This window comes from Cetorhinus maximus, chromosome 13 (assembly GCF_964194155.1).
Source record: "Cetorhinus maximus chromosome 13, sCetMax3.hap1.1, whole genome shotgun sequence".
NCBI classification, from domain to species: Eukaryota; Metazoa; Chordata; class Chondrichthyes; order Lamniformes; family Cetorhinidae; genus Cetorhinus; species Cetorhinus maximus.
The window spans coordinates 91,193,893-91,208,693 of NC_135891.1; the positions used below are offsets into that span (position 1 = coordinate 91,193,893).

The 14,801-nt window shown below is 40.9% G+C and overlaps 1 protein-coding gene across 4 annotated transcripts in view; it reads right to left on the minus strand.

The window, feature by feature from the left end:
- arid3a (AT-rich interactive domain 3A) overlaps window positions 1–14,801 on the minus strand; it is a 95,420-nt gene that overhangs the window by 38,961 nt on the left and 41,658 nt on the right. For all 4 annotated transcript variants that reach the window (XM_078555764.1, XM_078555762.1, XM_078555765.1 and 1 more), the window contains exons 2-4: window positions 10,121–10,193; window positions 6,280–6,463; window positions 4,713–4,957 (exon numbers count right to left, since the gene is read on the minus strand). In XM_078555764.1, coding sequence (XP_078411890.1) covers window positions 4,713–4,957; window positions 6,280–6,463; window positions 10,121–10,193 — 502 coding nt within the window. The remainder of the gene's footprint in view (window positions 1–4,712; window positions 4,958–6,279; window positions 6,464–10,120; window positions 10,194–14,801) is intronic.

A 14,801-nucleotide genomic window follows, 5' to 3' on the forward strand; every position in this document is an offset into this window, starting at 1 on the left:
TGAAAAATGAGCTGTCAGCCAGGGGAAAGAAAGACTTGCATTAATATTACACCTTTCACGACCACAAGCTGCCCCAAAACACTTTACAGCTAACGAAGTACTTTTGAAGTGTAATCACTGTCGGGTATTCCAATACTGTCCTACATCACAAGTCTAGAGGTGACAAAAGGCATGGATGAAGGTTTCAGCAGATGAGCCAAGGCGGGGTCAGGGACAAGTGATATCAGTGAAGTGGAAATAGGCAATCTTGGTGATGGTGGATACATGGTCGGAAATTCAGGTCAAACGCAACAGCAAGGTTGCAAGTGCTTTCAATCAGCCCAAAGTAACTGTCAGAGATGGAAACAGTGGTCAAGGAACAGAGTTTTTGGCAGGGATCAAAAAGAATGGCTTCAGTCTTTCAAATATTTAGTTGGAAGAAATTCTGCTTATCCAATATTTTTTTTACAAATTCTTCCACAGGATGTGGGCATCATTGGCTAGGCCAACATTTAAATCAAGCGGTGGAAGGAGAGGGGAACTCGGTGAAATTACAGTCGCTCGGGAAGCACTACTGAGCAAACTGATGGAGCTACAAGCTGACAAGTCTCTGGGTCATAATGGACTTCAGCCTAGGGTCTTAAAGAGGTGGCTAACGAGTTAGTAGATACGTTGGTGTTAATTTTCCAAAATTCCCTAGATTCTGGAAAGGTTCTACCAGACTGGAAAGTAGCAAATATAACCCCTCTATTCAAGGAGTGGTGGAGGCAGGAAACACGAAACTATAGGCCAGTTAACTTGATGTCTGTCGTGGGGAAGGTGTTAGAATTGATCATTAAGGAGGTTATAGCTCAAGGTAATCGGGAAGAGTCAGCACGGTTTTGTGAAAGGGAAATCGTGTTTAAGCAACTTATTGGAGTTCTTTGTGCTGTGGATAAAGGGAAGCCTGGAGACGTACTGTACTTGCATTCCTAGAAGGCATTGGATAAGGTACCACATCACAGGTTATTGCAGAAAATAAAAGCTCATGGTGTAGGGGGCAACATATTAGCATGCAAAGAAGATTGGCTGACTGGCAGAAAACAGAGTATGCATAAATTGGTCTTTTTCTGATTAGCAAGATGTGACGAGTGGAGTCCCACAGGGGTTTGTGCTGGGGCCTCAACTTGTTACAATTTATATCAATGACTTGGATGAAGGGACCAAAGGAATGGTAGCTAAATTTGCAGATGACACAAAGATAGGTAGGAAAGTTTGTTGTCAAGAGGAAATAAGGAGGTTGCAGTTGGATGTAGATAGAGATCGAGTGAGTAGGCAAAATCTGGCAGATGGAATATAATGTGGGAAAATGTGAAGTTGGTCACTTTGGCAGGAAGAATAAAAAAATGAGTATTACTTAAATAGAGAACAGCTGCAGAATTCCAGGGTGCAGAGGGATCTAGGTGTTCTACTGCATGAGTCACAAAACGTTAGTATGCAGGTACAACAAGTAATTAAAAGAAGGCTAATGGAATGCCATCCTTTACTATGAGAGGAATTGAACATAAAGGTAAGGATGTTATGCTTCCGTTATATAGGGCATTAGTGAGAACACTTCTCGCATAGTGTGCGCAGTTTTGGTCTCCTTGTTTAAGGAAACGTTGGTGGTGGTGGTGGTGGTTCAGAGGAGGTTTACTAGGTTGATACCTGGATGAGGAAATGTTAAACAGGCTGGGCTTATTTTTACTGGAGTTTAGAAGAGTGGCAGGGGTGAAATATATAAGACTATGAATGGTATTGACAAGCTGGACATGGAAAGGATGTTTCCTCTTGTGGATGAGTCAAAAACAAAGGGGTACGGTTTTAAAATTAGGGGTTGCCCTTTCAGAACAGATGAGGAGAATTTTTTTCCCTGCCGAGGGCTGTGCAATTGGAACTCTCTGCCATAGAAGGCAGTGGAGGTGGGGGGTCACTGAATATTTTTAAGATGGAGGTAGATTGATTCCCTTGCCTAACAAGAATCTAAGGTTATCAAGGGTAGATGGGAATGTGGAATTTTAAACACAAACAGATCAGTCATGATCTTATTGAATGGCGGAGCAGGCTCGAGGGGACAAATGGCATACTTCTGCTCCTATTTCGTATGTTCGTAAGTAAGTTCATATGTATGTAAGTTCGTATGTATGTGTTGCTCATCCTTAATTACCCTTAAGTTGGCGGTGAGCTACCTTCTTGAACTGCTGCAGCCCATGTGGTGTAGGTACACCCACAGCCCCATTAGGGAAGGAGTTCCAGGATTTTGACCCAGCAAAAGTACAGGAACAGCGATATAGTTCCAGTGAGAATGATGTGTGGCTTGAAGGAGAACTCGAAGGTGGTGGCATTCCCATGCATCTGGTGCCCTTGTCCTTCTAGATGGTAGAGGTCACGCGTTTGGAAAGTGCTGTCAAAGGAGCCTTGCTGAGTTACTGCAGTGCATCTTGTAGATGATGCAAACTGCTGCCACTGTGCATCGGTGATGGAGGCAGTGAATGTTTAAGGTGATGGATGGGGTGCCAGTCAAGCAGGCTGCTTTTGCCTGGATGGCGTCAAGCTGGTGTGTTGTTGGAGCTGCACTCATCCAGCCAAGTGAACAGTGTTCCATCACACTCCTGACTTCTGCCTTGCAGATGGTGGACAGGCTTTGGGGAGTCAGGAGGTGGGTTACTCGCCACAGGATTCCCAGCCTCTGACCTGCTCTTGTAGCCACAGTATTTATCTGGCAGTTCCAGTATGGCAGTCCAGTTCAGTTTCTGGTCAATGGTAATGGTAGTGGAGGATTCAGTGATGGTAATGCCGTTGAATGTCATGGGGAGATGATTAGATTCTCTCTTGTTGGAGATGGTCATTGCCTGGCAAATGTTACTTGCCACTTATCAGCCCAAGCCTGCCTACTGTTGGATCTTGCTGCATATGCATACCGGCTGCTTCAGTATCTGAGAGGTCATGAATGGTACCGAACATTATGCAACCATCTGTAATGATCCCCACTTCTACCCTTATGATGGAGGGTAGATCATTGATGAAGCAGTTGAAGATGATGGTTGGTCCTTGGACAATACTCTGGGAAACTCCTGCGGTGATGTCCTAGGATTGAGATGATTGACTTCCAACAACCACAACCATCTTCCAATGTACTATGACGCTAACCAGTGGTTCCATCACTTTGCTGATGGGTCAGTAATTGGCTTGGTTGGATTTGTCATGCTTTTTGTGGACAGGACATACCTGGGCAATATTCCTCATTGCCAGGTTGATACCAGTGTTGTAGCTGTACTGGAACAGCTTGGCTAGGGCCGCGGCTAGATCTGGAGCATAAGTCTTCAATAATTCTGCCAGAACGTTGTCAGGGCCCATAGCCTCTGCAGTGTCGAGTGCCTTCAGCTGTCCCGTGATATCACATGAAGTGAATTGAATTGGCTGAAGACTGGTATCTGTGATGCCAGGACCATCAGGAAGAGGCTAATATGGATCATCCGTTCAGCACTTCTGGCTGAAGATAGTCGCAACTGCTTCAGCCTCGCCTTTTGCACTGATGCTAGGCTCCCCCATCATTGAAGATGGGGATATTTATGGAGCCTCCTCCTCCAGTATTCACTACTGGATGTGGCAGGACTGCAGAGCTTAGATCTGGTCCATTGGTTGTGGGATCACTTAGTTCTGTCTATCACTTCCGGATGTCAGAAAAGCAGCGAGACTTATCAGAGGCAGTGGAGCTATCCAAAGAAGTGGTGGTGAGATACAGCTGTGTCGTTGGCACCTAATGTGTTTGCGGCAGATATCATTGAGGGGTAACATGCAGAAATTTAAGGTAAAAGGTAGAAGGCTAAGAGGGGAGCTGAGGAGAAATTTTTTCACCCAGAGGGGTAGGAGTCTGGAACTCACTGCCTGAAAGGGTGGTTGAGCAAGAAACAAACTCTCCTATCATTTATTAAGTATTTAGATATTCACTTGCATTGCCATAGCCTCAAGGGCTATGGGCCAAGCGCTGGAAAATGGGATTAGTGTCGTCAGATTTTTGTTGACCGGCGTGGACACAATGAGCTGAATGGCCTCCTTCTGTGCTATAAATGTCTATGAGTCTATGTAGATGAGAAACAGAAGGGAGCCAAGGTTGGATCCTTAGGGCACTCCAGAGGTAACTACGGGAATGGGATGAATGCCACTGCAGATGATTCTCTGCCTACAATGTAATAGTTAAGAATGGAAAATAGCTAGGGCACTTCTATGCAGCTGGAGGATGGAGATGGGATACTGGAGGAGGATGGGTGTGGAAAACCTGCAGAACTTGCTGTGATGGGCTCACACACAGAAAACGACCTTGGTAAGGAGGTACAAAATGTTGGCAAATGCTGGAGGAAACATATTCCAGTAAGGAGCCCACAGGCAAAAAGCTGAAGAATAAGGATTAAAAGCAACAGTAACTGGAAGAAAAATGCCATTGAACTGCATATATTGAAAGGAAGCTGTAAATTTCATTTACGACTGAAAGGGTAGAACACTTTCCATCTGTGAAAACAGAGTTTGCTGATCATAAACTTATGTGGGAGCATTGGTACAGACCTGTTGGAAGTGAATGGTCTATACAGTCTATATAATTCTGTGCATACAATAATTAAGAAGCTGCAGCATATCAGTATAACAGTATCTTTCAAAAACTAATTTAAAGACGGATTTGCAATGGGTCCAATCTTACATAACATGTAATTAAATACCTTTCTTTATTTTTACCAGCTGACTTATAGGGCTGCCATTAGTTGTTGCTAGACTTAGTGTAGGCACTTGCAATTTTGGAGAGGATAGCACTGAAGACGTTCCACTGGGAGAGTAGCTATAAAGAGTTGATCCAAAGCCATGTCTTCGACCCTCTCGTCGATTGCTATCAATAGCAACCTGCAGTTCATTAGGAGAGCTCAGACCTCTCTTCTCACATTCATATGGATATAGGTATTTCATATATCTGCCAAAAACGTAGGCACAAGTTATGTTGTATCTGAACATTACATTCACAATTCTAAGGTAATGAACAATATGGGTAGTGGTCAATATCAGGCAAAACTTAGGAGTAGCAATTATAATCAGTAACAGTCATACCAATTACAAACATATTTAAGCATGGCGATCAACTTATTTTCATTACTGACTGACATTAAAACAGATTACAGTAAATTGAACCAAAACTCCTACATGGGCAATTTAGGAAAAAATTTACATATTTTAAAATTTTTATGCATTGCATCTACATGATGGAAAGATTATATTGTTGCACTGGCTTCATTTTGAAACAAATGATCATGAGAATAAAGTAACCAGCTTTACAATGTATTTATAATTTAAAATGTAATTTGTCACTCCTAATGAGGGATAGGCTTTGCACTATCCAGTGCCTTCAGCAGTTTCTTTATATCACGTGGAGTGAATTGAATTGGCTGAAGATTGGCATCTGTGATGCTGGGGACCTCCGGAAGAGGCCAAGTTGGATCATTCACTCGGCACTTCTGGCTGAAGATTGTAGCAAATGCTTCAGCCTTATCTTTTGCACTGACGTGGTGGCCTCCTCCATCATTTGAGGATGGGGATATTTGTGGAGCTTCCTCCTCCAGGAGGAGGAGACACAAACATATTTTTCCTATTCTAGTTCATCATAATAGTGCTCTTCAAGAAAAACTTGAAACAGAGCAAATAAGTAGAACAATATTAACACTTTTAACCCAATATTTTATGCTGTGTTAATATTTTAAATATACAAATTTAGAAAGAACGAGCAAACTAGCATTTATATAATGCCTTTCACAACTCAAGGACAATTCCAAGTAATTCACAGGAAATTAAGTTGCTTTTTAAAAAGTATGGCCACTTCTGTAATGTTGAAGAATGCTGTAGTCAATTTGTGCACAGAAAGATCCCACAAACAGCAATGAAATTAGTAGCCAGGGAAATCTGTTAGTAATAATTGCTGAGAGCTAGTGGCCAGCACACAAAAAGAGCTCCCTGTTCTTCTTCAAATAATGTCATGGAACTTTTATATCCACCCAAGGGGGAAAACAGGGCCTCAATTCAACATCTTATCCAGAAAGTAGTGGAGGACTGCAGCCAAGTCATCTGCCTGCCGTTGCCATTGGAGAGCGGGCCATTATGGTAAAGATTATTGATTATTTGAGAACTGCGATGTAACAATACAAGACATTTCCATTTACAAATTGACATATAATCCAGTTGTGTGCCACTGTGATAAGCTGTTCCAGCAAACTTCACCATTTTAAACCTTCATTTTTAACTCACTGAGTTCTGAGTGTAAAGGCGGCACTTGTGATAGAGGTGGGTAGGTTGAGGCCTTTGGTAATTTCCCTCCAAAGCTTCTTATTAATGACCTCCACTAGGCCCCCTTTCTCAGTGACCAACGCATAGAGCATATAGAGGTCCAGAACCTGCTTAGCCATTATGGGAATCCGATTGACTGGAGTACCTAGAAACAAGAGGCAGACTTAATAAAAGCTCAATGCAATAAAAATCACATGATCCACAATATTATGTTCCTAATTTATCAAGTTTATTTATTTTACATTATTAAACTGTGCGGTCACAATTCATATACATCAGGCATTCTAATTTGAATGGGTATTACCAATTCACCACTATTTGGATTACTGTAATATGCATTTCCCCCTTATCTCAAATATTAATAATGAAATGAATTATATTTTCAGTTGAGTTTTCACTTTAAATCTGATTTGCTGCCCAACTTTCTATGACCTTTTTAAAAAAATAATTTGCTCAAGAGATGTGTCGCTGGCAAGGCCAGCATTTGTTTCCCATTCCTAACTGCCCTCAAAGAGGTGGTGAAGAGCCACCTTCTTAAACCATTGCAGTCCATTTGGTGTAGTTTCACCCACAGTGGTGTTAAGGATGGGAGTTCCAGGTTTTTAACCCAACAACATTGAAGGAATGGAAAAATAGCTCCAAGTCTGGATATTGTGCAACTTGGAGGAGAACTTCTGGGTGGTGGTGTTCCTATGTACCTGCTGGCCTTGTTGTCATGGTGGTAGAGGTCACGGTTTGGGAGGTGCTGTTGGATGGACCATGGCGAGTTGCTGCAGTGCACCTTGTTGCCATTGTGCAATGAGGGAGTGAATGTTTAAGGTAATGGAAGGGGTTCCAATCAAGTGGGCTGCTTTGCCTGGGTGGTTTCTAGCTTAAGTATTGTTGGAGTGGCACTCATCCAGACAAGTGGAGAATATTCCATCACACTCCTAACTTGTGCCTTGTAGATGGTGGAAAAACTTTTGTGGGGTAGGGGGTTACGATCAAGAGGTGGGTCACTTGCTGCAAAATTCCCAGCCTCTGACCTGCTCCCTGTAGTCACAGGATTTATGTGGCTTGCCCAGTTAAGGTTCTGGTCAACCGTGATCCCCACGATGTTGATGGTGAAGGATTCAGCTAAGATAATGTCTGTTAGTGTCATGGGGAGATGGTTAGATTTCCTTTGTTGGAGATAGCCATTGCCCAGCACTTGTCTGGTGTGAATGTTATTTGCCACTTATTAGCCCAAGCCCGAGTGTCGTCCAGGTCTTGCTGCAGCAGGAAAGGGCTATTTCAGTATCTGAGGAGCGATGAATGGTACTGATCACAGTAAACATCAGTGAACATCCCCACTTCTGATCTTATGATGGAGGGAAGGTCACTGTTGAAGAGCTGAAGATGGTTAGGCCTAGATTATTAACCTGAGGAACTCCTGCAGCAATGACCTGGGCTGAGATGATTGGCCTCCAACAGCCATAACCCTCTTCCTTTGTATTAGGTGTGTCTCCAACCAGTGGATGCTTCCCCCTCATTACGCTCCAGGGCTAGATATGGAATTGCATAATCTCAACACGGATGTGTAGCAAAACTATTTAAAATATCAACAATGGAAACGTTTTTCTTTAAATCCATTTCTTATACTCTAAATGTTAACAAAGCAGTAAGATATAGATCATGCACTTTTCCTCCTTTTCAATTCTGAAAATGTTGAATCTTTATGGAGTATGGCCCCATGGGTACAACCATGCCTCTACTCCCTCAACCAAGAGGATATTTTCATGTGTAAACCTAGACAGTTAGTGTGGGCAGGCTATTTGATCATCTAAAACAAACCCTATCGGACAACTGCCACTCTTTCACAATTCCAAAAAGGTTATGGGCATGGATCAAGAGTAGAAATCTTTGCAAATGTTAAATAACCATGGATTAGAATAAATGACAATCTACATATTATCAGAAAATACTGCACCTTATGAAAGAAAGACTCCAGTTATTTTTCAGTCTTCAGTTTCAATGAAGAGCACATACCCAAAGTATCAGAAATTATCTTTATCAACACAAATTCCCACTATTATGCTTTTCCACATATTTGCTGCTATATTTCAGATTGCTTAAAAACATAATTTCCCCCTACTGGTTGAGGGCAGGGGATGGGGGTGTTAGTTTCCAAAGACACCAACAATCACATAATTAAAGTCATAATACCCAATCATATGGGACATAATTTCCCCTAAGAAGTAACTATGGTTTGATTCTATCTATACATCAGGAAAATTAAAATTATAAGGCAACTATGGGCTACTAATGCTAAGAGATTCAATTACTTTGCAGTCAGAATTCAAGTTCTTCAGTTTTAGATGTGCTGGTTTCCATTAATTCAGAAAGTCCCACTGCTCATTTTGGGATTAAAAATTAAAGACTGTTAATCAAATTTTCTAATGGCTATAGACAGGTGTAGAATATACAAATGACAATTTCAAACTGAGGAAAGCAAGATTAAATATTTTACAAAAAAAAAGTTCTAACGACATTAATTACTGTTAAAACAAATTCTGCCACAAATGAGAATGTTATTAAGGCTGCATCAAATACTATGAATTCACTACTGCTACAAAATCTTCATATCAATTAGATTTTGATTAGGAATTTTCCCATCAGATACATTTTAGTAACAAAAGCAGTTATGAAAAGATTTCTAATCTCAAGAGTAGAGGACAGTAAATGTGCTAGGTCAAGTTCTGAAACTGGAAGCATGGTGCATTGGGGAACACTAAAATAGAAATATTCAATTTGCTAGGATTTTACAACAGAACTTTTGATATTATGGAATTTTATCTTCTTAGCAGGCTACTCATGGTATTTTAATATTTTGCCAGCCTTGGCCTGACTTATTTTTATACAGCAGGCTCTAGCTACTTATTCTTTTAATTTGAATTCCATGATGTCTGTGAATTTTGTTGGTGTTTATGTTGTTAACCCATCTGCCGCTGCATACAAGCATACATGTAGACACCCAAGTAAAACTGAGTTTAATGAATCTGCCACTAGGCTACAAAAATCAGATTTAACAGGATGAATATCAGAAATTGGCTCAAAGATGTTAGGGCTCTCTAATCCATACTAAAACATTAAAAGCAGCTCTGCCCAAGATTCTGAGTCTTGGAAGGGGCAGAGTGTCAGAACAAGGTTACTTTATAAAGAGATGGCTTTTGGCATTTTATAACCAACCTGATGAAAATAAAACTAATCTAAGCATGGGTTTGTTTTTCAAAATATATTCTACTGCAATCATATGACAATGTAAATTATCTGCATTAAAGACAGTTATTACAATCACCAAAATCATCTCAAATAGCTTGTTTACAAAAAAAACCTGACAAAAAACAATATTTGGGAATTCTTATCATTTGATTAAGTATACATGATGAAGCATTTTATGCAGTATGCCATGCAGATTTTAAAGTTAAATATTTTAGATATCAATAGTTGGATGACATCTTGAAAGCTATGACACCTTGGTACAATCCTTACTTTGGGTGTGACTCAATTTCAGCCACAACCATTACAAGTGGCCAGGGCTTTGATAGGGATAACAAAGGAAAAGAGAATTAACCATTTGTCCTTGATACAGAGTTTCATGTTGAAATTCCACTCGTGTACACAGTGTAACTAATTTTTTTCTCCCCCCACCCCCAGCTATAGTTGAATAGCCTGCCAGTGCATACTGGGCAGGCTCTCACATGAAGAAATAAGTTATTTTCCAGGTGCCAACCAGTAGCAGTCAGAAGAAAAGAGAAAACAGGGAAAAACTTAACACCTTTACCTCTCTTCTGCATGAAACTGAAAAGGTCATCCAAAAATTCTTTCCTTCTTGGATCATTGTCTAGCTCATAGAGCTGAAAAAGAACACAATATAGTTTTTGAAAACGGCAAACAGGTAAGTTACCTCATGTATGTGATCGAAGTCCTAGTGGATTGAGTAAAGATAGCCTCTAGCATGCATTTGGATATTTAACACAAATTTACTCATTGTTCTCTAGCCATCTCTTAAAAGGACTTGTCATTAAGTAAAAGAAAGTAACATGTTCATAGACTGAATAAATAAAAGAACATGGAATTCTTCCACATATACCATGGAAACAGATCTTTAAAAGCAATTACATCCACTTGCTCTGGTCAGTAAAATAGACTCAAAATTTACAAGTCAGTAGGCTGTTTCACCATTGTGCCTTGTACTGGTGCTAAATCAACTACAATTATTTAATCTAATCTTTTTCTCATAATATTCTTTTCAAATGCTTATCCAGTTCTAGTTTAAATAATGTTATAGCACCTTTATCCATAGCCACAGGGTAAAGCAATGTATATTCATGTAACTCTCTGAAAACAATTTCTTTTAACCTCTTATTTCACACTTCTAGTGGTAATTCTGAAACCATGGCCTTAGCTTAACCTCCCACCACATTCCCCACCCCCTCACACACACCTGAACTGGCAAGGGTTAGATTAGGGGCTAAAATAATAAAAATGCTAACAATCACCAACATGCCAGTTCTCTATTGTCACAATATTAACTGGAGTGAATAAAGCCATCAGGAAGCTTCCTGCTGAGAGGTTGGAACCTACAAACCTACATAGTCTATATGCAAGAGTTGCAGTTTGGTGACAACAGTGATGTCACAACATAATATTCACTTGAAGGCAATTGGAATTCCTGTACTCTGCAATCCAGCAGGATGTGCTGAATAGCCAGAAGAGGTCAAGAACAGTCTGCAAAAAATCCTCCTCTTAGAACACCTCGTGGGTCAGAAGGAGTACATGTGCCCCAAACTACAAGGAGTCTCTGAGCTTCCCCATCCAACCCAATCCACAGCCCCAGCCTTCCACTGATTGCACAGGAGCACAACCTTGCACTCTAACTGCCCTGTAACTCTATCTCCAATGTTGTGGGTCCCCGCTGCAGTCTCCTGTGGCCAAATTCCACCTCCCTCTCTCCCACTGACGAGGGAGTGAATCTCACCAAGGGTTGGGCAGGGCTCCAGAAACTAATATTTAAATGAGCCCTTCACTTCCCTGAACTCTTTGCATGCATGCAGGCTACTGGACTTCATAGATAGTTATCGCCCCACTCCCAAAAAACTCAAGGCCTCTGCTTCCTTGATACTCATTTGTTAGTCAGTGGAGAAAATCTTTCACTACTTATCCTCTCAAAATATTTCATAATTTTGAATATCTCTACTAGATACCATCTGTTTCAGTGAAAAAAGCCCAATTTTTGGACCTTGCAAGTACAGTACAATCTCTCAATTCCAGATATCATCCAACTGATGCTTTGCTATATACTTTAGACGGCTCAATATCCTACTTACAAATGTCCAGAACTGCACACATTCCCAAGAATCCAAGCCTATTGTATAAATTTCACATCTTTTCCTGCCTGTTAAATTCAATACCCCTGTTCTATATAAAAAAGCCCAGGACTCCATCTGCTTTTTGGTGCCTTTTCTACTTTGATTCACACTTAAAATCTTACCTTTCCAATTTTCTTTTTTTGAATATTTATCCATTTTCACTTTAAAAGTTATTAGTGATTTTTTTAAAATTCATTCAGGGGATTTGGGCTTCGTTGGCTGGGCCAGCATTTATGGCCCATCCCTAGTTGCCCTTGAGAAGGTGGTGGTGAGCCGCCTTCTTGAACCACTGCAGTCCATGTGGTGTAGGTACATCCACAGTGCTGTTAGGAAGCGGGTTCCAGCGACAGTGAAGGAACAGCGATATATTTCCAAGTCAGGATGGTGAGTGACTCGGAGGGGAACTTCCAGGTGGTGGTGTTCCCATGTATCTGCTGCCCTTGTCCTTCTAGATGGTAATTGTCATGGGTTTGGAAAGTGCTGTCAAAGGAGCCTTGGTGAAGTCCTGCAGTGCATCTTGTAGATGGTACTGATACTGATTCCACATTCTAACAACCAATTACAAAGAAGTCTCCTAACCTCTGCCTTCATGCTTTTGGTGACAATTTAAAATTTTTACCCTAGTTACCAACACGAATGGAAATACCTTTTCCCTTTTTACCTGATCAAAACCTCTCAATTTTGAACACGTCATGTCAGGGTCAAATGAGATACCAAGGTTATTATCAGGCTGGTTTAAACTCCAACTGTAGAGAAAGAGGTGAACTCAGTAGGTAGGGAACGGAGTCTGAAGCGTGGATGGAAAACAATGGCTTCAGTCTTTCCAGTGTTTAACTGGAGGAAATTCCTGCTTATCCCGTACAGGATATTGGATAAACAGTCCGATAATTTAGTAACACTGGAGAATTGAGAGAGGTGGTAATGAGGTAAAACTGGGTGTCATCAGCATACATGTGAAAACTGACACTGGGCTTTCGGGTGATGCCGCCAAAACACAGCAAGATGAAAAATAGGAGGGAGTCCAAGGATAGGTCCTTGGCGGACACGAGGGGTAATGACACGGGAGCAGGAAGAGAAGCCATTACAAGTAAGGGTCAACACCTGAAGAGAGAGAACCATTAAAAATATCAGCTAACTTGAGGAACCGGTAGGGGAAGTTGGGTGGTCAGCAATTGAGAAGGAATAGGATTGAAGGAGCATGAGGGGAGTTTCATGGACAAGCTGAGTTCTCTCAGAAAGTGCATGAAGGGAGATAGGAGAGAAATTAGATAAAGATGAGTGTTCAGGGCCAGAGGGGAGGCCATTAGAGGAAGTTTGGCCAGATGGGCTAGAGGGAGGGAGGGACGTTGCAGAGGCAGTTGATTAGATGGTCTCGATCATATTGACAAAGTCGTCCATGAACACCTTGCACTTATTATTGAAGGCGAGGGCGGAGGGGACAGGAGAGAGGGGTTTACGAAGACGTTTTGCAGGATGATCCTGGAATAGTAAGCAGTTTTAGCAGATGACCATGGGTCCTGATCGTGTTTTATGTGGTCCAGCCAGATTTTTGGATGGCTAAACAAGTTGTCCACCATATCCTTTCAGGTCTCACTTTTTTGGACTTAAATGGAGTGGAAATGAGGGCCGCGAGAGAGAGAGAGCGCGCGCGAGAGAAAGAGAGCGCACGCGAGAGAGAGAGAGCGCACGCGAGAGAGAGCGCGAGAGAGAGAGTGAAGCACCCAAAACTGGATATAATATTCTAAATGTACACTAATTAATTGTTTGTATAGATTTAGCACTACACATTTGCTTTTGCACTCTTGTGCCCCTATTTATAAAGCCTAGCATCCTCTATGTTGCTTAAAACCGCAATGTTTTCTCCCATTTATAAAGATTTGTGTATTGGAAAACTATGTTTCCCTGAACCTTCAAGCGTCTCTGCTACTCCACCCCTAAGATTTATCTTCAATTGTACATGCCCTCCCAGAATGCATCACCTCATTTCTCCACATTGTTTCATCTGATATCTATTTGTGAAATTTACTTAACTGCGTCTTCTCTTTAAATCACTCAGTCCTCTTCAGTTAACCAAACTTCCATTTTTGGGGTAATGTGCAAATTTTAATATCCTGCCTCCTAGTCTCAAGTCTAAATTACATAATTTATATCATAGAGACACACACACACACAAACACACAGAGAGACACACACAGAGACACCTCCTATGTGGCATTGCCCACAGTAATTGAGGAGCAGGCCCAGACGAAGATTGGAGTTCTAGTTAAAAATAAGGATGGAAAACAGAAAGACAAAAATGCTGGAAAATCGGCTCCAAAAATTAAGTTTTGGAAGTTATTCACAGATGTTGATACTAAAACACTTAAAAGATGGAGGGAAGATTACCATTCACTGGATGGAGGTCTGAATCACGATAGTCCATTATTGACAGCACATATCTATAAAATACGCATCGTGTTGACAGCATTCTGGTAACAGGAAGTTAAGCTTCTTAAACAGGTGTACAAAATTTATATTTAATCCGGAAGAGTTATGGACACCTCTGTTTGCATCCCTTTTGTCTAGAAAATATCCAATAACTGCTACTCTGTTCCTATAATATATATGCTATCAGATTCCCTATCACCATGTGCCTAAAGTTTATCAGAAATTCCCCACAGGCTCTCGCCAAATACCTTTCGACAGCCCAAATATAAAACATCTACATTTTCTTTATTAATAAACTTCACTATTTCCTCAAAGAGCTTTATTAATTATGTCAGGCATGACCTGCCTATAAAAAATCTATATCTTGAAGTCAAAAAATGAAATTGATGCCACAGTGTAGCAGGACAGCAAATGAAATCTTGTGTTAGCATCAGTGTAATTAAAACTATCACAAAGAATCATCTATTTGTTGAAATTTGGATCCTTTTGAAAGGCTGGGGTGCAGTTAGTGCTGTACAGAATTTGTGGAAAGAAAGAAAATTTTAAGGTTTTTTTTAAAATCTTCGGCACATGTGGATTACTTATCGCACTATTCCTAGCTTCTGCTCTTGTAGCCACAGTATTTATGTTGCTATTCCAGTTCAGTTTCTGGTCAATAGTAACCCC